The sequence below is a fragment of the Myripristis murdjan genome, chromosome 18, assembly GCF_902150065.1.
Source record: "Myripristis murdjan chromosome 18, fMyrMur1.1, whole genome shotgun sequence".
Classification (NCBI taxonomy): domain Eukaryota; kingdom Metazoa; phylum Chordata; class Actinopteri; order Holocentriformes; family Holocentridae; genus Myripristis; species Myripristis murdjan.
In genome coordinates this window covers 5,388,244-5,410,571 of record NC_043997.1, presented here as the reverse complement: position 1 = coordinate 5,410,571, position 22,328 = coordinate 5,388,244, and the positions used below count along the sequence as shown (strand labels likewise).

General features: G+C 40.9%; 2 protein-coding genes across 2 annotated transcripts; both read right to left on the bottom strand.

The window, feature by feature from the left end:
• Positions 1 to 525: 525 nt before the first annotated feature.
• On the bottom strand, positions 526 to 10,158 carry LOC115376895 (low affinity immunoglobulin gamma Fc region receptor III-like). Its single transcript, XM_030076721.1, has 5 exons — positions 9,905 to 10,158; positions 5,611 to 5,874; positions 4,449 to 4,709; positions 2,755 to 2,901; positions 526 to 541 (listed from the first exon to the last, which is right to left on the bottom strand). The coding sequence occupies exons 1-4, from the start codon at positions 9,969 to 9,971 to the stop codon at positions 2,777 to 2,779; spliced, it is 717 nt and encodes a 238-aa protein (XP_029932581.1). The 5' UTR covers positions 9,972 to 10,158; the 3' UTR covers positions 526 to 541; positions 2,755 to 2,776.
• LOC115377035 (myelin-oligodendrocyte glycoprotein-like) lies at positions 10,032 to 12,682 on the bottom strand. Its single transcript, XM_030076888.1, has 4 exons — positions 12,613 to 12,682; positions 10,840 to 11,184; positions 10,105 to 10,335; positions 10,032 to 10,042 (listed from the first exon to the last, which is right to left on the bottom strand). The coding sequence occupies exons 1-4, from the start codon at positions 12,671 to 12,673 to the stop codon at positions 10,032 to 10,034; spliced, it is 648 nt and encodes a 215-aa protein (XP_029932748.1). The 5' UTR covers positions 12,674 to 12,682.
• Between the last annotated feature and the right edge of the window lie 9,646 nt (positions 12,683 to 22,328).

The following is a 22,328-nucleotide window of genomic DNA, read 5'->3' as shown; positions in this document are numbered from 1 at the left end:
GCAGAAATCAACATGTTACACAGTTAGTTTCAGTTTATTCCAGGCATGGCTCCCATAGATTTGGGTTTCTTTTTGTTTGTAATGATCAGTTTCTGTTAAGTCTTTTTCTATCAAGGGATCAAGGACGAAGTGACAGAACAGTTTTGTAAATTAGTGTATATATTGCCAAAAAACTGGGAAAGGAGCTGATGTATTGCAATATATCATATGATGGTACATCATTTCAGACACTGTGACCGGATGTGGGAAGAGAAGAAAATAAATGAATCCATATAAACTGGATTTTTACAGAAACTGTTTTTATAACCATATAATAGCCAAATAAAATACTGATTTATAGGCTTCTGATTCGTCCCAGTAATCAGAATATTGGTGTGCATATAAGCGCACTTGGGATTGCATCTTGAATCTTCTCTTCCTTGTTCTATGGGGATGCAGGGAGGTGAAAAAAAACCAAAACGAAACAAACAAAAAAAATTTGGATTTTTCATTCTTCTGCAACTTCATCAGAAAGTTTTTTTTTTCTTCCTTTCAGCTCGAGCTGTGGAGAGAGGAGAGAGGAGACAGCTGTGACGCTGGACACACCACATATTAGGGCTGGGCGATATATCGATATAAAAATTATATCAATATATTTTTAAATGTTATATGGAATCAGACTATATCGCATATATCGTTATAGTTCAAATTTGCGCTGTGATCCTTGCTCTGCTGTGCTGCTGACCTGAAGCACTCTGCACTGCTCCGCGCGCCCCCGCTCCTCCTCTGTCGTGCACAGAGGAGGGGCAGGGGCAGGAACAAACACTCCGGCACTCTCGGGGTAATTTCATGGGGCTGGGGCCGTTGTCGCGTGTCTCCACCGCAGGAACTACCCCGAAGGAGAGAGTTCCTGAACTTTTACAGGGGCTAAAAACGGCCCTGCCTCGGGATAGGGACTCTGAGCGGCCCCGAAAAACTCCCAGGTGGGGCTTGGGGTTTACTTGGTGCTGACTGGATTTACTCTCAGCGCGATGTGGTGTCAACAGAAAGCAAACAGCCGGGCGCTAGGCGTCCCTAGCAACACGGCCAACACTACCAAGCTAACGCTAACGTGCTAGCTAACGTTAGCTAACGCTAACAACACGCTTTTTTACCAACACGCATTTTGATGCCCCGGTCATGGTCGCGCAACCGCCCGTTGACTTTACAGGAACCTTCCTCCTACTCGGCCCTCTCAGTGGAGACACGGCAGGTGAGAGCGCCGAGCGAGAGGACGTTCCTGTAGCAGCTCCTGACCCCCAAATACTACCAGGAACACTGCAGAAGTCCCAGCCACAAGCCATCCACAACCCAGAAAAGCTCCAGCCCCATCATGTCATATTTGGCTTTGACTATGACTGAACATTTGCTCTCACTTTGCGGAAAAAATATCGGGATATATATCGTATATCGATATTCAGCCAAAATATATCGGGATATGACTTTTGGTCCCTATCGCCCAGCCCTACCACATATCAGAACACAGTTTGATTTGTCTTTTATTATCACCATTAATTTCTATTAGTAGTCCGGCGGCTATGCGAAAAATCCTTCACGGTACAAGCATGAAATTTGGCACACTGTTAGAGCATGCCCTAAGGTTCATTTTTGGCTATAGGGCTATCGCAGATTTGTCCCGTGGTAACCGTGGCAACCATTTTTCAAAGCTGAGCTGTTCTCCTTCCTGGCAACTTGTGTTACATGTCGCGACCTCCTCCACTGTGGTTGCAAAAAGGGATGTTGTGGAAGATGCAAATGTGCCGAGGCAGCACTTCAGTGCACTGCCCTTTGCTGCTGTGGTGGACTGTGTCATCATACGTAACTTTGTGTTGTCACACTTTCCTTCCTCTTTGGCTTTATTAAAAATGCCTTTAGGCTAAATGGTATCCTGTCTCTGTACTGCTGTATAGTTCCACTTTGGCCATTGCCATAACACACATGCATTTCATGGCATATCTGTCAACATCTTAGAAAACATGTACACTATACTCTTTACCGAAATACATATTTTGATGGTTTTTACTATTATTTAATTAACTGAATGCTGGAAATATGGAGTTAGGTAGTTGCTAGCATGTTGTAACCACAGTGGAGGAGGTTGCGACATGTAACACAAGTTGCCAGGAAGGAGAACAGCTTTGCATGCAGAGCATGCAGATGCATGCAGAGCTATTCTAGCTCTGCATGCATCTTAAGATTCAAACTAAGGCTGGGCGATAAGGACAAAAACAAATATCATTGATAAGTTTGATCAAATACCTCGATATTGATGCTGTGATGATATAGTAGGGATGACTGTTAATGTTTTCATAAGCTATTTAAACATAGATTTTTGTTAAGTAATTATTAGTAGTGTGGGTATGATTACCAAACAGGTAAAGGCAAATAATAGAGCAGTTAAAACAGTCAAATAAGTTCAGAAAATGGCATCTTCTTACTGTGTTGCAGCATTTAAAACCAGAACAAAACAGCTCTCACGGCATATCAGATCAAGATATTATTGTTGATGTGATATTTAGTCTCATATCGCAATATTGATAAAATATCAATATATTGCCTAGCCCTCATTCAAACATCCCAGAAAGATATAACTTTTCAGTAAAAATGTTCCACATGTTAACAGACCATCTTGCCTCTGTCCTCCCCGTGGAGCAAGGCAAAAGGAAAGACAATCTCCATATGGGGTTCAATGAACTGAAACATTAATATTATTTGTATTTTTTATTATTGTTTTACCTTGAGCCCAGCGTATGTGGACTTACACGCACACGATGGTGAGCACGGTGTACAGTGTCACCAGCAGGACAGTACACACCAGCCTCGGCGTGGACATGATGGGAGAAGGAGGAGGAGAGGCGCTCGTTGGCTGCGGTTTGTCTGGAGCTGAAAAGTGACCATGAGAGTTAGCTGAATAAAGTGACGACTGTAGTGTTTAGTCTTTGGCCATCTTTGGTGACACAAAATTGCTGAACATAAATACATAATTTTTTACGTCTGCTTTGTCTCTGTCTGCTTAAGTAGATCTGCACTCTGTCTGCAGTGCACTCATATTAAATTTTAAAAAAGTAACAACTGCATGGTGTGACTCCCAGACTACAAACTAGAGCTAGTTTGCTGTTAGCAGAGGAAGAGTGTCATTTATAGTGCATCTTCAGTGGTGATCATTTTATTATTATTGCGATTAGTGTTATTATGATTACTACTGTTGTTGCAACACTATTGTCATTACAGCTATTATCACCACTAGTATTGCTATCCAGCCCCATGTTGAACTGCATCGTTCTATGTCCTGCAATGTGCTTGGGTGACGCAGATGGCTGCCCACCCAGAGTTGGGTTCTGCTCGAGGTTTTTGGCCCTGTTAAAATGTTTTTGTTTTTGTTTTTTTTCCCCGCTACTGTTGCCCTGTGCTGCTCTTGGGTCAGATTTTAGTCCATGGATTTGGCTGATATCTGTTGGGTTTCTGTAAAAGTGCCTTGAGATAACTTTTGTTATCTCAAATAAAATTGAACTGAACTGAATCACAGCAGCTTCATGTGCTCAGGATTCCTCAGGTGTCCTTTACTGACGGTCACTGTATTGTCTGCAGTCACTTCAACCTTCAGATTAGATATTTATTTGGACTATCGGGATTTTTAGCCTTATTTACTGTTCAGCACACAGTGCAGAGAATCTGTAGTGTGTTTCGTATGGAGATTTAGACCGATATACTTAGGAAATGACTATAAATCTACCCTGAAATACTAAATACATTTCATATTTCATATTTCATATTTATTTCTGCTGTTTAAACTGTTCTGTTTAGGTTATTTCTGCTGTTTAAACTGTTCATATTTCTATTTTTTATATATTTCTCGTTTATAGCGTATATATTGCTTGCTGCTATTTGTCATCTGTTTATACTGTGAATTTGGACATTGCCCACATCTATGCACATTGTATACATCGATACACACTGTTTTTTTGTTTTTTTATCATCTATTTATCATCTGGGTGCTATTTATTTATTTATCATCTGTTTATACTGTAAATTTGCACATTGCCCTCATCTATGCACATTGTATAGGCTACATCGATGCACACTGGTTTTATTGGTTTTTTGCACAGTTTTTTTGTACATTGGGTACTTAGATCTTTAGATCTCGAGGGTCATCTTTTATTCTTTATTTTTGATTTACTTATTCTTTATTTTTGATTTACTTAATCTTGTACTCTGTGGATACTGCTGAAAACTGTGAATTTCCTTCGGGATGAATAAAGTATCTATCTATCTATCTATCTATCTATCTATCTATCTACACTGAGAAAAATTAGAAGTAGAAAAATGTGACATTTCCCACAATCCAATTGTATCTACGGCTAAACTGTATTTTTTCGCTGAGCCTGATGGTATTCACCAGGTAAGAAGAGAGAGCAGAACACCTGTCTCACCTCTCACAGCCAGCCAGCTCTCTGGTGACTTTCCTTTTGTGGGGTGTTCACATGAGTACAGGCCCTCGTCAGACTTGGACACCGCACTGAGAGTAATCTTTCCTGCAGACATGTACCCAATGGAGGTGCCATCTTTGTACAGACTTGCGGTGAAGTCAGAGGAGGCCTGATACTCTTCTAATTTCTTGTAGGAGCAGCGAAGTGTCACGTCGTCTCCCTCCGACGCAGGAAGTGCAGGGCTCTCCAGGATCACAACACCATCTGAGCGAAACAGAGAAAAACAGTGTCATTTTTTGAACTTTTTGTGCATTTCCATCCTTTTACAGTTTAGTTGGAGATATATTCATTTCCATGTAGCCATTATTTTTGCAGTTTGAGGATTTGAACTGGAGAAGGTGAATAGAAACAACAACAACAACAACAACAAAATCTCCTAAATTATTGTAGTATGCTTGAGGAGTCTTCTGTGGCATGCTGATGATGTAGGTGTTGTATGCAAAATTAATTCAATTATGTAGGTTATGACCCTGTGTTTTTCTCCCTGGTAGGGGAATCGTAGAATTTCTTAATGTGTCTCTCTCATGGTGGCCATAGTTGGATGGCCATTTCTCTTCTTATTACCAGACTGGCTAAACCATTTTCATTCATTCATTCATCTTCTAAACCGCTTATCCTCACTAGGGTCGCGGGGGGGTGCTGGAGCCAATCCCAGCGCACATAGGGCGAACGCAGTGAAACACCCTGGACAGGCCGCCAGTCCATCGCAGGGCGCTAAACCATTTTGTCCTTGCAAATAAGAAGCACAGTGACATTATTAAATAAATATGAATATTAAATAACTATTATTTCACAGATGGTAAGCAAGTCATGGAAAGCCCACTTTGCTTTCAAATTGTGAGATGTGGATCTTAATCTTCAGGGCTTTCACGCAGACAGCAAAAGCCACTGGTGAAAATGCACCTGATTCACATTTGATCAAAGCTGACTTTTCAAAAGGTCACTCATAATTGGCACAAAACGTGAATGGGAACGTGGCTACTGCCTGCCATGACGTTGTCAACTGCAACAGATGACTTCAAGTCAAACCATCAAAGATGTGAACGCAGCATAAACACAACATACAACATACAAGCCCTGTGGACATTCGGCCTTATGGTCTTACCCGTCACAGTGATGTTGACGGCATTGCTGCAGCCTACGTCTCTGGACTCGCACCAGTACAGCCCTGAGTCCTTTGCATAGGCGTCTTCAATAGTGCAGGAGGGCCCATTTGGGATCCCCCAGGGTTTCATGCATGGCACATGAGTCTGAGAAGTCGTGTTCCTCCTTACCGTCCAGCCGGTGGAGTTCCCGGAAACATCACAGCTCAGCTTGATGGTGTCGTACGTGAAGAACTGAAGTCTGTTGGGACTGATGCTCAGAGAGGCTGCAAGAAGACAACAACTTATCACAGAGGCTGCATTCATACAGGAAATGACAGACGTGAACACCAGCCACTGGGTTGCAAACCTAAACCCAGAAACATCAAATGACCTGTTCTTGCTTCTTTAACACATTCATGATGTGGTCAGGTCTGTGTCAGTGAGCCTGCAGCTGCTGTTTCCATGCTACTTACATATAATCTCATCGTGTATTTACTGAATCCAGTAAAAACCCTTTTAACTAAGCTACATTTATTTGCAAAACACCACAAAGACCCTTGTTCTCTTCTTGAGCCAGTGCATATCTGAGAACAACATAATGAACACTAAAACAGCATCACAGTTGGGTAGAAATTAGACGTAGAAATTCTCCCTTTGGTGCCTGTGCATTTCAAGACAACAGAAAGGTAATATTTGAGAGAAAAGTAGCAGGCAGGTTTTGGCAATGCAATACCAGTAAACTGAGGGTGACTTATAGAGTAAGAGACTCACATACTATCTTTCCTGTAAAGGACCTTGAGAGGAAATAACAGCTAGTAACTCACAATATTGACTAACTTACCAACCAACAAGGTTTTTAAAATATAAAATCCACAAATACTAATTATATACTAAGTATATACTAATTATTAAGTGCAATAATTAAAATAAAAAAGAGGGTTTTGGATGAGATTATGGATAAAAGCAGCAGGAGGGAAAATGCTAAAAATGAGAGTTTCTCACCAAGAACTAAGCAGAGTGAAGCGACGCCCATTGTCTCGACGCTTTCAGTCTTTCTAAGTTTCTTTGAATCAGCAGACTTCTCAAATAAAAACCCCACCCACCGCAAAAAGGAAATGTGACAAAAATACAAGATGAGCAACATATCAGTGACAGTGTTGGCTTGAGGGCTGGCCAAGGCTCTGCTTTCAAAGCAGTCATAACCTCAAACTCATTTCTCAGTGTCTCCACAGATGCAGCAGACCCAGACTGAAACAAGTGTCAAACAGGCAGCTTTGCATTGGAAACAAGTTTCTGCTCATCAGGAGATTTTGATTTGTGTATGTAACTGAGACTCAGTAGCTTATTAACTTTGGTTAAGTGCATCACTACATGCATCTCATCCATTTCAGGGTGTGGATGTGTCTCTTCTTTGATCTCACGCTTGGAGAGTCACGCCATCTACTGGCTGGATGAAGAAACAGTGGTCAGTATCAGAAGTCTGTCATAGGAGATAAAATGAATTTATTGATTGGTGCGGTACTGGAGCTTGTAAACCTTTGTGAGTGCATCCTGTGATAATAATTTACAAAAAAGAAATAATTGACTTGCTCACATGTGCAACATGACAATGACTCAGCTGGGACTCACAGCTGATCAAGGCGGTGTGATCCTGTCCAGCGTCTGGGAAGGCCAGTATTGAATGGAGCGTAAATAAAGATTACATTTAATGAGTTCTTATTTTATTCTGCAGCTAAAACAAATATGATTCCAAGGCCCTTGGGTTTAAAGTTATTCATTCGCTAATTTTATTAAATGGTGGTCCTACTGTTAACTCGGTCATCCTGCCTTTGCAAACAATGTAGGTGTAAGATGCTCAACCGGGACAGTCCTGGATCTGAATAGTGTGTGTGTATATGTGTTAAGGTTAAGGGAGAATCACAGGCGTTCATCACATGTAAGTGATATGAGTGATGTCACCCTTCAGATCAGGTATGCAGGTGCAGCACCCCTGACCTTTCAGGTGGCGTACACCTCCACTGGAAGCTAGGACATGACTTGGCGCCCTTTCGTTTTGATGTGTACCTGAGCGAGACACCTTTTCTTCTTCGTTCAGAGCCTCGGAGCCTGCTGAGGTTCCCCATGCCAGCTGCAAACCTCTACCACAGGCTGCCACAGGAGCAGCCCAGAGAGGAATACAGCGCCTGTGTCGACTCTTAGACCCTCACGCTGGACGACACTGAGGTTCATGCTGCATTGTGTCATTTACAACCATAGGAGGTGCGAGACATGCAACATAACAGGAATCTCATACCTGATGGCAGTTGAAACTCTTTGTATAGAGGATACTGAGGGTCTGCCAGGATGGCCTCAGCCCTCGGAACACACCTAGCCTGATAGAGCTGGCTAAAATCACTAAGATTTACCCTGATGATCTTATGTCACTGTTTAACCACACTTCCCAGCCTGTTTTTGTTAACTAGCTTAAGACCGCCGAACCAACACGCCATTGCAAATGTGAGAATAGACTGGAATAGGCATGGAAGGATTTGTTTTTGCTGTTGTTGCATGTGCTGTTAATCAGGAAAATTTTACTTTGCAGGTTTTTGAAGAGAAAGGAAAGTGGCATGCCCTTTCCAGTAGTATGTGGAAAAGGAGGACAAACATCCTGACCCTATTAAGACACGGAGCAAAGTCATGCATACATTTCGAAATTGAGGTGACACATCCTGTCAGTGGGCTATAATGGATGTGGTCGTTTTTGTATTTCAGCCTCACAGCCTGTTGGTTGCCACCTGACAGTGACTTAGCTCCTGGGGGTTAGAGCCGGTGTTTAGATGACTATACGTGTGCTTTCATAAGAAATTTGCATCGTGATATTTTAATAAACAGTCAGTCATTAATGTGGCGAGTGACCAAGCAGAAAATAACAGAAAAGCTTCACCAGGCTGATAAGTTCAGAAAATTTCATCATCCCTGCACTTTAATGCAGCCAGGAAAACAGAAAACTGATGCCACATGAAAACACTGTGACATCCAAAACCCCATATGATCTTATATCACAAATTCAATATAATATACTGGGAATATACTGTATACTCTTAGACACCCTATCTACTGCATAAGGACTTTGTTTATACCCCACATACCAGGATGTTTTTTTTTTTTTTTTTCTCTCTCTCTGTCTTTCTGATTTTGGGCTAATAGCCTACTCAGGGATCTATTTTATGTTTTCCATTTTTCCATTTTGTGTTTGCAAATAATCACAATAATTGTTGTGTTTTTTGGGGGTTGTCTGAGTTGTTCTGTGTTTTTATTTGTTGTTTGCGGCAAGAATTTGGCAAAATGATTTATTACAGGTTTATTTTAACAAATGATTCAGATTCAGTGTTATTCACCTAAACAATATACAGGAGTCACCAATCATGTGCCATGGAGGGCCAAGAGGCTGCAGGTTTTCATTCCAACCAAGACCTCCACCAGGTGATTTCACTGATTAGTTCCTCCTTTCTGATACAAGGTGAGGTGATCAGTGAAATCACCTGGTGGAGGTCTTGGTTGGAAAAACAGAAAATTTTTTCACACTGGAAACGTACGATTACTCTGATAAAATCCTTAATATAATAACTGTTTGGTGTCCATGAGGGATGACGGGAGGGAACCAAAGGGGGGATAGTTGTTGTGTTTTGGTTGATTGTCACTTTCTTTAGTCTGTTTATTTATTTTACTGATTAATTTATAGACATTGGTGACACTGTTTATGCTCTGTCTATCATTTTGTAACTCCACTCCATATTTAAATACCAGTCCTGAGGGGATCTGCCTTGTTTGGCTCCATATTGTGAAGCAGCTTTTTCTGACATGAATGTAATCAAATCTAAAATAAATTCACAACCAGGCCGATAGATGAATATTTAAATAAGTGAACATAAAGCGCACATCTCCAGCGTGGAAACCATGCAGAGACAGTCATGGCGTCTGACTTTGAGAATGGGTGAATGCACTGTATATTATTACACACATGTAAAATGATAATGAGCCTTTAATATATGTAGGGAAACGGTTTGTCAGGTAATATAAGCAGGCTTTGGTCAGTCTTCTGTGCTCTTTGTGTGAGTATAAGGTGTTTTGATGCCAATTTTAAAAATCTGAAGAGCTGAAATTTAAACTTTGATTCAGAAAATACAAATCACATGCCCTCTGATGTGCATTGTCGTTGCTTTTTTCGTTTTTTATTGCTTTAGTACCTAAGTGACTATGTAAGACATGCAAAATATATGTAAAATCTGAAGACCTTAAAAGCTGTCAGTCACCTCTGTCATACTGACAATCTACCTCCAAGCTTTGGTGTGTATGATTCTCCTGCTGGCATTAAAGGCCTGAAGACCATCCGACTGTTCATTTTTGTTGAAGAATTCCACGACAGACGTCCCTGAGTGTGAGCAGCATCCTGATGGGACGGTCAGAAAACAGCTCACGACATTTTAAGTAGTGGGATTGTTTCAGGAGGTTGGCCTCCAGGTTCTCCACCTTGCCTGCCTTCTTGTTGTTCTCCACCACCTCCTCCACGTTCTTCACCACCTCCTCCACGTTCTTCACCACATCCTCCACGTTCTCCACCACCTCCTCCATGTTCTCCACAAAATGCTCCTTGAGGAGCTTGTGGGCGGTCTCAAGGGAAGCTTGAGCGACCGTTTTCCGCTGGGTCCTAGTGCTTGACCTGTCTCCATTTAATATAGCGTAATATTGTTTTTGGACGGTAAAAACTGCAGGGGACCAAAACTGCCCTTTGAAAAAATAGTGTTTTCATTTTTATTTTTTAATTGTCAAATACACTTACATTTGCACTACATTGTTGTTTTGTTTTTGGTTGTTTTGGAAGAGGGGGTTATTGGTTTATCAAATGGTAGAGATACCATTAATTAATAATATGACTGACAACTCCACTGCTGCAGCACGGTGGACTTTATTTCATAACAAACAGTCGCTTCTACCAGAGTCAAATCTTGGGTATCTCCTAACAAAATTCCTCACATGCACGTCCAAACCTTTATGTTGATCCAATGTTAATGCAGCTCTAAACAAAATAATTAACATATTTCAGAGGTTAAAGTGAAGCTCCTACACATGCGAAGTCACAAAGAAATGGGACTTTTTCGCCTTTTACCATGTGTCTGTTTTGCATGCCATGAATACCAAAAGATACACAAAACTCTGATTTTCTTGTTTGATCAGTCCTGACCGTCCTCTTATAGATTTGCAGTGCTTACCAATGAGGATCACATGACCTCTGGTGATCTTTTCCTTCTCTGACAGCTTCACAACACTGCAGGTGTAGTTTCCTTGGTCGCTCAGCTGTACATGGAGTAGTTTCAGTGACAGATTTCCTTTGATCAGGTCCTCATGGGAGAGGATCGTTCTGTTTGTGTATTGCGGCTGCTGTAGATCATGATCATCCTGTCCATGTCTGTAAAGGTGGACATAGCTCTCGTTGTTTTTCCACTCCACTGTCAGAGATTGTAAATCTTTCGGGGGCTCAGTTTGACACGGCAGAGTGACATTTTCACCAACTACAGCCCTCACTTCCTCGGTAGAGTTAATCTCATAGTCTTGTCCTGGAGAAACAAGTTTGACATACAAGGAGTGGAGTGAGTGATTATCAGGAGAATATCAGCAAATAAATATCAGCCAGGTCTTCTGTTTTAGCCATGTGGGCAGCAGGATATATACCTGTTAAACCTGATGTGGGAATTTCATCAGATCAGCTGCAAACACTGCGCACACACCTTCCAGATCATCATTAGACAAGGCCTGCATTAAGGCAAGACTGTCCAGTGTGAAATCTGAGCTTGGCTGTAGGAAAACAGCAATGCATTTCCTCATAGACTATATCATGACATGTGCCAACTTGATCTCTGTGGCTTGATCTCTGTGGTGCAGGAGACATTTATTCTTTCGTTCATTCATCATAAGGCGTTGTTTTACACATCGAGCTATAATCAGGTGATAATCAAGAGAATATCAGCCAATAAATGTAAATAATCAATAAATATCTTGGTATATATATATTCAGATATGCAGTGTAAACATTAATGTCAATCCCTGAATAGATTTTTTCTGATTAGGATCATTTGCTTGTTTATTTGATCAGCTCTATATGACGTGAAATAGTAGTCATAAATGCAAAAAAACATCAATATCACGGGTGCAGCCTTTGTTGCGCTTTTATGTCCCCACCAATGTCAAAATCAAACCTATGCCCTTGATTTGGGCCCAACTTGGGACAGCTGAACTTTATTTGAACGATTTGGATCACATGATATTCCACAAAGGGACAAGTGAGCAGCTGTTGTACTTTGCAGATAAAATCTTCTTTTTTTCCAGGGTATGTTCCCAAACACAAAACACATATTTGTCATGTTTGGGCTTGTACCCGATACAAATATTTTATCATACAAAGTTAAATTACATGGCTGCCGTACTGTCATCACAGCACAGGCAATGCATTTTAAAAGCGAGGTCCAGAGGCCCCCATGCAGGGTATACAAATTATAGCCTGCTAATTAATACATTCTAAATTATATATACGTTTTAGTATTAATAATAAAAAAATAAAAAATGTTTTGAGGTCAGCAGATTGAATCCATTGTCAGTGTATGCATCTGGGAATAAACCTCCCCAAACCTCCCAAACTTTTTTTGTTTGTTTGTTTTTTGTCTTTTTTATGAAACGAGGTCAGATTAGATAAACTTTAAAGAATTTCTCCAAACTAATCCGTTTGATTTTTTTTTTTTTTTTTTATCTTAAAATGGCTAACAGTCCACTGCAAGCAAATTAAAAATAGCCCCAGTGGAATTTTCCATTTAACGTAAAAGTGTAAAAATCCTCCAGAAAGTTCTGCCAGTGTCGCAAAAAAGCAAAAGAGCTGAGTAATGTGGAAAGGTGAGAGCCAGACTGCTGAAATAATAATGAGTATGTCGAGTAAAATCAAGGCTGCCATAACTTAATGATACACGGAAATAGGATCATAAAACCTGGTTTACCTGCGAGCGGGGGGCCAAGCGACAAACTCATCACCAAAATCCCGATTATGTTCCCCTTCATTATCAAATCAGTGCGCAGAATAGACGTTTTCAGACGGCTGGATATGGTCGGCAGTTCATTTTTTAAGTAAAAAATCATGTGAAATGTAGAGTGTTAAGATTATAACGGTGCCGAAAGTCCTCTTCCCCGGGGGACTTTTACTTTCGATCTGAGTCATCGTGCAGGAAACAACTTTCTTTGTTTGTTTATTTCTTTCTTTCTGTCCAATCACCCATTCATCCTTTGATCATCCATAAATCAATTAATTCACCCCCCCAGTCATTCTCAGGGCAATCACAGTTAAATGAATAAATGCGTTGAAGCTGCACAGCCATTTCATTTCACATATTTGCGTGTTGATTTGTGTAGGTGTACAATACAGTACAGGGGTCTCCAACTTTTATTTATATGTACTTTTAAGAGCTACTTAAAAAAAAAAAAAAAAACATGAAAGTGGCTATAAGAGCTACTGATGTCTCACATTAATTACACATTTATTCACGTATGCATCAGCCCAGATTTTATATCCATACCAGACAAATTAAGACAATTTTTGAATCCAGCAAATTTTATTGAAAGCCAGCGAAAACGAAAAAAGCAACGACAATGCACATCAGAGGGCATGTGATTTGTATTTTCTGAATCAAAGTTTAAATTTCAGCTCTTCAGATTTTTAAAATTGGCATCAAAACACCTTAAACTCACACAAAGAGCACAGAAGACTGACCAAAGCTTACTTATATTACCTGACAAACCGTTTCCCTACATATATTAAAGGATCATTATCATTTTACATGTGTGTCATAATATACAGTGCATTCACCCATTCTCAAAGTCAGACGCCATGACTGTCTCTGCATGGTTTCCACGCTGGAGAGGTGCGCTTTATGTTCACTTATTTAAATATTCATCTATCGGCCTGGTTGTGAATTTATTTTAGATTTGATTACATTCATGTCAGAAAAAGCTGCTTCACAATATGGAGCCAAACAAGGCAGATCCCCTCAGGGCTGGTATTTAAATATGGAGTGGAGTTACAAAATGATAGACAGAGCATAAACAGTGTCACCAATGTCTATAAATTAATCAGTAAAATAAATAAACAGACTAAAGAAAGTGACAATCAACCAAAACACAACAACTATCCCCCCTTTGGTTCCCTCCCGTCATCCCTCATGGACACCAAACAGTTATTATATTAAGGATTTTATCAGAGTAATCGTACGTTTCCAGTGTGAAAAAATTTTCTGTTTTTGCCTGCATTGTGCATGATGGCAGCCCACTTTTCCATAGAAGCCACAGTCTTTGTATGTTGACAGAATAAGGAGCTTTCCTGCGTGATTTTTAAACCTTTTGACCAGCTGCTCACAAACAGGCCTCTGTTACAGGGTCTGCAGCTCGCTCTTATTTGTTGTAATGCCACGTTTGTCCACTGGGTGGCGGGAAAGGCCACACAGATTGCACTGCATTGAATATGAACAAGTCAGGCTTACATTGTATGTTGTTTCGGTGAATAACACTGAATCTGAATCATTTGTTAAAATAGACCTGTAATAAATCATTTTGCCAAATTCTTGCCGCAAACAACAAATAAAAACACAGAACAACTCAGACAACCCCAAAAAACACAACAATTATTGTGATTATTTGCAAACACAAAATGGAAAAATGGAAAACATAAAATAGATCCCTGAGTAGGCTATTAGCCCAAAATCAGAAAGAGAGAGAGAGAGACAGAGAGAGAGAGAGAGAGAGAGAGAGAGAGAGAGAGAGAGAAAAACATCAGGGTATGTGGGGTATAAACAAAGTCCTTATGCAGTAGATAGGGTGTCTAAGAGTATACAGTATATTCCCAGTATATTATATTGAATTTGTGATATAAGATCATCTGGGGCTTTGGATGTCACAATGTTTTCATGTGGCATCAGTTTTCTGTTTTCCTGGCTGCATTAAAGTGAAGGGATGATGAAATTTTCTGAACTTATCAGCCTGGTGAAGCTTTTCTGTTATTTGCCTGCTTGGTCATTATAGCCAGGGGCGTCGTAGTGGGGGGAAAAAGTGGGACTGATTACCCAGGGCCACAATGTGGGAGGGGGCCCTCGAAAGGCCTGAAATAAAAAGGTTTGCCTATTGGCTGACTATACAAGGGTCCAATAAGATTTATTTTCATGGGGCCTAAAATCCCTGGCAGCGCCCCTGATTATAGCCACATTAATGACCTACTGTTTATTAAAAGATCATGATGCAAATTTCTTATGAAAGCACTAGTATAGTCATCTAAACACCGGCTCTAACCCCCAGGAGCAAAGTCACTGTCAGGTGACAACCAACAGGCTCCGAGGCTGAAATACAAAAACGACCACATCCATTATAGCCCACTGACAGGATGTGTCACCTCAATTTCGAAATGTATGCATGAGTCTGCTCAGTGTCTTAATAGGGTCAGGATGTTTGTCCTCCTTTTTCACATACTACTGGAGAGGGCATGCCACTTTCCTTTCTCTTCAAAAACCTGCAAAGTAAAATTTTCCTGATTAACAGCATATGCAACAACAGCAAAAACAAATCCTTCCATGCCTATTCCAGTCTATTCTCACATTTGCAATGGCGTGTTGGTTCGGCAGGCTTAAGCTAGTTAACAAAAACAGGCTGGGAAGTGTGGTTAAACAGTGACATAAGATCATCAGGGTAAATCTTAGTGATCTTAGCCAGCTCTATCAGGCTAGGTGTGTTCCGAGGGCTGAGCCCATCCTGGCAGACCCTCAGTATCCTCTATACAAAGAGTTTCGACTGCCATCAGGTATGAGATTCCTGTTATGCTGCATGTCTCGCACCTCCTATGGTTGTAAATGACGCAATGCAGCATGAACCTCAGTGTCGTCCAGCGTGAGGGTCTAAGAGTCGACGCAGGCACTGTATTCCTCTCTGGGCTGCTCCTGTGGCAGCCTGTGGTAGAGGCTTGCAGCTGGCATGGGGAACCTCAGCAGGCTCCGAGGCTCTGAATGAAGAAGAAAAGGCTTCTCGCTCAGTTACGCATCAAAATGAAGGGCGTCAAGTCATGTCCTAGCTTCCAGTGGAGGTGTACGCCACCTGAAAGGTCAGGGGTGCTGCACCTGCATACCTGATCTGAAGGGTGACATCACTCATATCACTTACATGTGATGAACACCTGTGATTCTCCCCTAACCCTAACACATATACACACACACTATTCAGATCCAGGACTGTCCCGGTTGAGCATCTTACACCTACATTGTTTGCAAAGGCAGGATGACCGAGTTAACAGTAGGACCACTATTTAATAAAATTAGCGAATGAATAACATTAAACCCAAGGGCTTTGGAATCATATTTGTTTTAGCTGCAGAATAAAATCAGAACTCATTCAATGTAATCTTTATTTACGCTTCATTCAATACTGGCCATCCCAGACACTGGACAGGATCACACCGCCTTGATCAGCTGTGAATCCCAGCTGAGTTATTGTCATATTGCACATGTGAGCAAGTAAATGATTACTTTTAAGTAAATTATTACCATAGGGTGCACTCACAAAGGTTTACAAGCTCCAGTACTGCACCAATCAATAAATTGATTTTATCTCCTATGACAGACTTCTGATACTGACCACTGTTTCTTCATCCAGCCAGTAGATGGCGTGACTCTCCAAGCCTGAGATCAAAGAAGAGACACATCCACACCCTGAAATAGATGAGTTGCACGCAGGGATGCACTTGACCAAAGTTAATAAGCTACTGAGTCTCAGTTACATACATAAATCAAAATCTCCTGATGAGCAGAAACTCGTTTCCAATGCAAAGCTGCCTGATTGACACTTGTTTCAGTCTGGGTCTGCTGTATCTGTGGAGACACTGAGAAATGAGTTTGAGGTTATGACCGCCATCACCACCACTCATCCCCCACCTTCACAACACACATACAGTCCTAGCTTTGAAAACAAACCCTTGGCCAGCCCTCAAGCCAACACCCTTACTGACATGTTGCTCATCTTGTGTTCTTATCACATTTCCTTTTTGAGATCAGGATGTGGGTTAGGGTTTTATATGAAAAGTCTACTGGTTCAAAGAAACTGAGAGAGACCAACAGCATTGAGAGACAATGGACATCACTTCACTCTGCCTGGTTCTTGGTGAGAAACTCTCAATTTTAGTATTTTCCCTCCTGCTGCTTTTAGCCATAATCTCATCCAAAACCCTCTTTTTTGATTTTATCCAACTGCAAGGTGCAGCACAGAGGAAAATCAACACCAACCACCAGAATAAAAAGTTTGAATTTTTTGTTTGTGGTTGATAAATGTGTACACCACATACCTGGCCAACTTAATAATTACTATTTGTGGATTTTATATTTAAAAAATCTTGTTGGCTGGTAAGTTAGTCTACACTGTGAGTTACCAGCTGTTATTTCCTCTCACGCTCCTACACAGGAAAGATAGTATGTGAGTCTCTTTCTCTATAAGTCACCCTCAGTTTACTGGTATTGCGTTGCCAAAACCTGCCTGCTACTTTTCTCTCAAACATTACCTTTCTGTTGTCTTGCTTTAGACGAGCTTTGCTTTTTAATAGTCGGCACTGAATGTTGAAATGCACAGGCACCAACAGGAGAATTTGTCTTGCTGTCATCTAAATATTAAAGATCTGTGCCCAGAATTGTTATTATGATGTGAACATGATCAGCTCTATATCAAGTTTTGGAGGTCTGACAAGAAAACAGCTGCGATGTGATTTTAGTATCCATGATGTTGTTCTCAGATATGCACCGGCTCAAGATGAGAACGAGGGTCTTTGTGGTGTTCTGTAAATGAATGTAGCTTAGTTAAAAGGTTTTTTTTTTTTTTTCTGGATTCAGTAAATACATGATGTGATTATATATAAGTTGCATGGAAACAGCAGCTGCAGGCTTACTGACACAGACCTGACCACATCATGAACGTGTTAAAGAACCAAGAACAGGTCGTTTGATGTTTCCGGATTTAGTTTGCATCCCAGCGGCTGGTGGTCATGTCTGTCATTTCCTGTATGAATGCAGCCTCTGTGATAAGTTGTTGTCTTCTTGCAGCCTCTCTGAGCATCAGTCCCAACAGACTTCAGTTCTTCACGTACGACACCATCAAGCTGACCTGTAATGTTTCCGGGAACTCCACCGGCTGGATGGTAAGAAGGAACACGACTTCTCAGATTGATGTGCCGTGCATGAAACCCTGGGGGATCCCAAATGGGCCCTCCTGCACCATTGAAGAGGCCTATGCAAAGGACTCAGGGCTGTACTGGTGCGAGTCCAGAGACGTGGGCTGCAGCAATGCCGTCAACATCACTGTGACGGGTAAGACCGTAAGGCCGAATGTGCACAGGGCTTGTATGTTGTATGTTGTGTTTATGCTGTGGTCACATCCTTGATGACTTCACTGGAAGTCGTCTGTTCCAGTTGACAACGTCATGGCAGGCAGTAGCCGTGTTCCCATTCACATTTTGTGCCAATTATGAGTGACCTTTTGAAAAGTCAGTCATGCTCAAATACGAATCAGGTGCATTTTCACCAGTGGCTTTTGCTGTCTGTGTGAAAGCCCTGAAGATTAAGATCCACATCTCACAATTTGAAAGCAAAGTGAGCTTTCCATGACTTGCTTACCATCTGTGAAATAATAGTTTTTTTAATATTCATATTTATTTAATAATGTCACTGTGATTCTTATTTGCAAGGACAAAATGGTTTAGCCAGTCTGGTAATAAGAGGAGAAATGGCCATCCAACTATGGCCACCATGAGAGAGATACATTAAGAAATTCTACGATTCCCCTAGTAAAACACAAGGTCATAACCTACATAATTAAATTAATTTTGCATACAACACCTACATCATCAGCATGCCACAGAAGGCTCCTCAAGCAAACTAACATAATAATAAAAAAAGAAATTGCATGTTTCTATTCACTTTCTCCAGTTCAAATTCTCAAACTGCAAAAAATGGGTTAGCAGCCCTAGTGGCCACCAGTACAATCAATGACATTTAAGGTGGACAAGCAGAAAAATGTCATAAGACAACACATTATAGGAAGGGAATTCAGCTGTTGAGAGCATAGATATCTATAATAAAGGCTAGATGTCTTACGGCGGAGTCTGTAACATCATCACCGGGCGGCCATCTTACCACAGGCAAGCTCTCTGGCAGAATCTGTGGTACCTGAGGGAAGGTGAGTGATCTGCACAAACGTAAATACTCTTATCTCGATGAAATCTTGACGGATTTACAAACGGTTTGGTTTCTTACAAACATTATTAACGTGGCTACAATTCTGGATGTTTGACCGGAAGTGTAACATAATTATTAATTAAATGCAGTATTATAGCTACATCTCTGACGTTTATAAAAAAAACACACACCGTTTGAAAATTGGTCGAAAATTGAGCAAGTTATGGTTGTTAAAAAGTACCTGCACCACTACCACACAATGTTATGGGTGAGCGAGCTGACTGTGGCAAGATGGCCGCCATTTGCGGACGTGCGACTCTATTGGCCGGCAGCGTGGACGAGACATCTAGCCTTTATTATAGATATCTATGGTTGAGAGCCCTGCACTTCCTGGAGAGCCCTGCACTTCCTGTGTCAGAGGGAGACGACGTGACACTTCACTGCTCCTACAGGAATTTAGAAGAGTATCAGGCACTGCAAGTCTGTACAAAGATGGGGCCTTCGACGACGACATGTCTGCAGGAAAGATTACTCTCCATGCGGTGTCCAAGTCTGACGAGGGCCTGTACTCATGTGAACACCCCACTAAAGGAAAGTCACCAGAGAGCCGGCTGGCTGTGACAGGTGAATAAAATGAGGCTCAGCAAAAAAAATACAGTTTAGCCGTAGATACAATGGGATTGTGGGAATTGCCCAATTTTTCCCCAATTTTTTGTCATTAAACACAAATGAAAACTAATGAAGGCTGGCTATTTTTCTCAGGTTAGGTTTTGTATTTCACAATCCGGGGTAGAGTTGCAGACATTTCCTTAATACTTTGGGCTAAATCTCCATAGGAAACATGCCACAGACTCTCTGCACTGTGTGCTGAACAGTAAATAAGGCTAAAAATCCCGGTAGTCCTAGCTTGAAGGTTGTAAGTTTGTCGTTTGGCCCCCCGCTCGCAGGCAAGCCATGTTTATGATCCTATTTCCGCGTATCTTTAAGTTATGACAGTCTTGATTTTAATCGACATACTAATTATTATTTCAGCAGACAGGTTCTCAACTTTCCACATTTCTCAGCTCTTTTGCAACACTGGCAGAACTCTGGAGGATTTTTACACTTTTACAATGTTAAATGGAAAATTCCACTGGGGGCATTTTTAATTTGCTCTGAGCGGACTGTCAGCCATTTTAAGATCAAAGACCAGACGGATTAGTTTGGAGGAATTCTTTAAAGTTTACATAATCTTACCTTGTTTCATTAAAAAGACAAAAAACAAACAAACAAACAAACACACACACACACACACACACACACACACACACACACACACACACACACACACACACACACACAAAAAACAGAAAACTGTCAGATGTGGAATCGAAAAGTACAGAAGTTTTTTTTTTTTTTTTTTTTTTTTCCAGATGCATACATTGATAATAAATTCAATCTGCTGACCTCCAAACATTTTTTTTTTTTATTAATACTACAACATATATATAATTTAGAAGTGATTAATTAGTATAATTTGTATACCCTGCATGGGGGCCTCCGGACCTCACTTTGAAAATGCCTTGCCTGTGCGGTGATGACAGTACGGCAGCCATGTAATTTAACTTTGTATGATAATATATATTTTATCGGCTAGGGGAGACTGGGGTAAGTTGAGCCAAAGGGTAAGTTGAGCCACCCCCTGTTGCTAGGAAACGATAAAAAATATTGATCATGTGACCAAATGTTTAGGAGGAAGGCATCATTTCATGGAGTCTGTGAAGGTAAGAACCACATGGGTAAAGTGGTTAGACATTTATTTCCAAAAAAAACATTTTTTACTCTTAAAAGTGAATTTAGTCTATCATCAGTTTCATGAGAATTGTGTTAAGACCAAAATAGATCATTTTAAATTTGTTTTATACATCAATTGTGGTATCTATGAGCTACAACATGAGGTCATAAACCTAGCATAAAAGTGCACCATTTTAGCTGTGGGGCCTAAAAAAGTCAAAATGTTAGCTCTAGGGTAAGTTGAGCCATTTGGCCAGGGGTAAGTTGAGCCGGAGGCCCATACACTTAATAAATGTATTTTGGCTGTAGCCTAAATGTCTTAAATATTAAATAATAAATAAAATAATAAATATCAATTACTTATTAAGTGTATAGGGTAAGTGTATTTTGGCTGTAGCCTATATGTCTAAAATATTAAATAAATATTAACCCTCCCCCATGCCCCCATGCCCCCGGTGGGCATGGGGGCATGGGGCCACGGCCAGTGGTGGCTGTTGCCACCAAATGTGTTACGTTCATATGCTCATAACTGACCTTACTGTCAGCAAGGACACCAAGAAACTAGTGTTCTAGTGTTTTCTTTCCAAAAACACAGCTGTTAATTTTCTCTTCCCAAGCGCATTTTAAGGCATGTTAAAACAGCTGTTTATTGTACCTGCTGAATTGTGTTTAATAAAAAAAATACATATGAATGTGAAGAAGTGACTGTTATTTAGGGAGGGAGAAGGTGAGGGAGGGGTGGGATTGAGGTGGGGAGGAAGGTGGGGGGTGAGTAGGGATACGGCTCAACTTACCCCGCTCCTATGCTCAACTTACCCCATACACGGGGTAAGTTGTGCCACGAGACCACTTTTTTTGGAAATGCTATATTATGGAAACAGTTATGTTTACACTCATTCTGTTTGTTTGAAGAGATGCACAACATCCTGAAATATATGCAGATATGTTAGTTAGCGACAAAACTATGATTGCCTTGATGTAGTGATCCTAAATATGAAAAATGGCTCATCTTACCCCAGTCTCCCCTACAAGCCCAAACATGGCAAACATGTTTCTATGTTTTTTTTCCTCAAAATGCATCGCATGTCTGCTTTTTGCTGTGTTTTGCGTTTGGGAACATACCCTGAAGTAGATTTTATCTGCAAAGTACAACAGCTGCTCACTTGTCCCTTTGTGGAATATCATGTGATCTATATCGTTCAAATAAAGTCCAGCTGTCCCAAGTTGGACCCAAATCAAGGGCATAGGTTTGATTTTGACATTGGTGGGGGCATAAAATCGCATGTCATGGATATAGTCTATGACAAAATGCATTGCTGCTTTCATGCCACAAAACAGCTGAACTCTGGAGGTGTGTGTGAAGTCATGTTCGCAGCTGATCTGATGAAATTCCCACATCAGGTTTAACAGATATATCTCCTGCTGCCCACACTGCTAAAACCTGGCTGATATTTATTGGTTGATATTCTCCTGATAATCCCCCACTCCCCTCTTCTCTGCTTTTCCACTGATGACTAATAAAGGCTTTAATGTCAAACTTTTTTTCTCCAGGACAAGACTATGAGATTAAATCTACCGAGGAAGTGAGGGCTGTAGTTGGTGAAAACGTCATTCTGCCGTGTCACACCAAGCTCCCGAAAGATTTGACAAGTCTGACAGTGGTGTGGAGAAAAGGCGAGAGCTTTGTCCACCTT

Excerpts from the sequence above, each read along its gene's own strand:
- LOC115376895 (XM_030076721.1), bottom strand. The coding sequence starts at position 9,971 with ATGAACAGTCGGATGGTCTTCAGGCCTTTAATGCCAGCAGGAGAATCA. Across the intron at positions 5,875-9,904 it reads ATACACACCAAAGCTTGGAG|CCTCTCTGAGCATCAGTCCC; the intron begins GTAGATTGTCAG and ends GTCTTCTTGCAG. Across the intron at positions 2,902-4,448 it reads GAGCTGGCTGGCTGTGAGAG|CTCCAGACAAACCGCAGCCA; the intron begins GTGAGACAGGTG and ends GTCACTTTTCAG.
- LOC115377035 (XM_030076888.1), bottom strand. The coding sequence starts at position 12,673 with ATGAAGGGGAACATAATCGGGATTTTGGTGATGAGTTTGTCGCTTGGC. Across the intron at positions 11,185-12,612 it reads GCTTGGCCCCCCGCTCGCAG|GACAAGACTATGAGATTAAC; the intron begins GTAAACCAGGTT and ends TTGTTTCTCCAG. Across the intron at positions 10,336-10,839 it reads AGGTCATGTGATCCTCATTG|TTTTTACCGTCCAAAAACAA; the intron begins GTAAGCACTGCA and ends GGTCCCCTGCAG.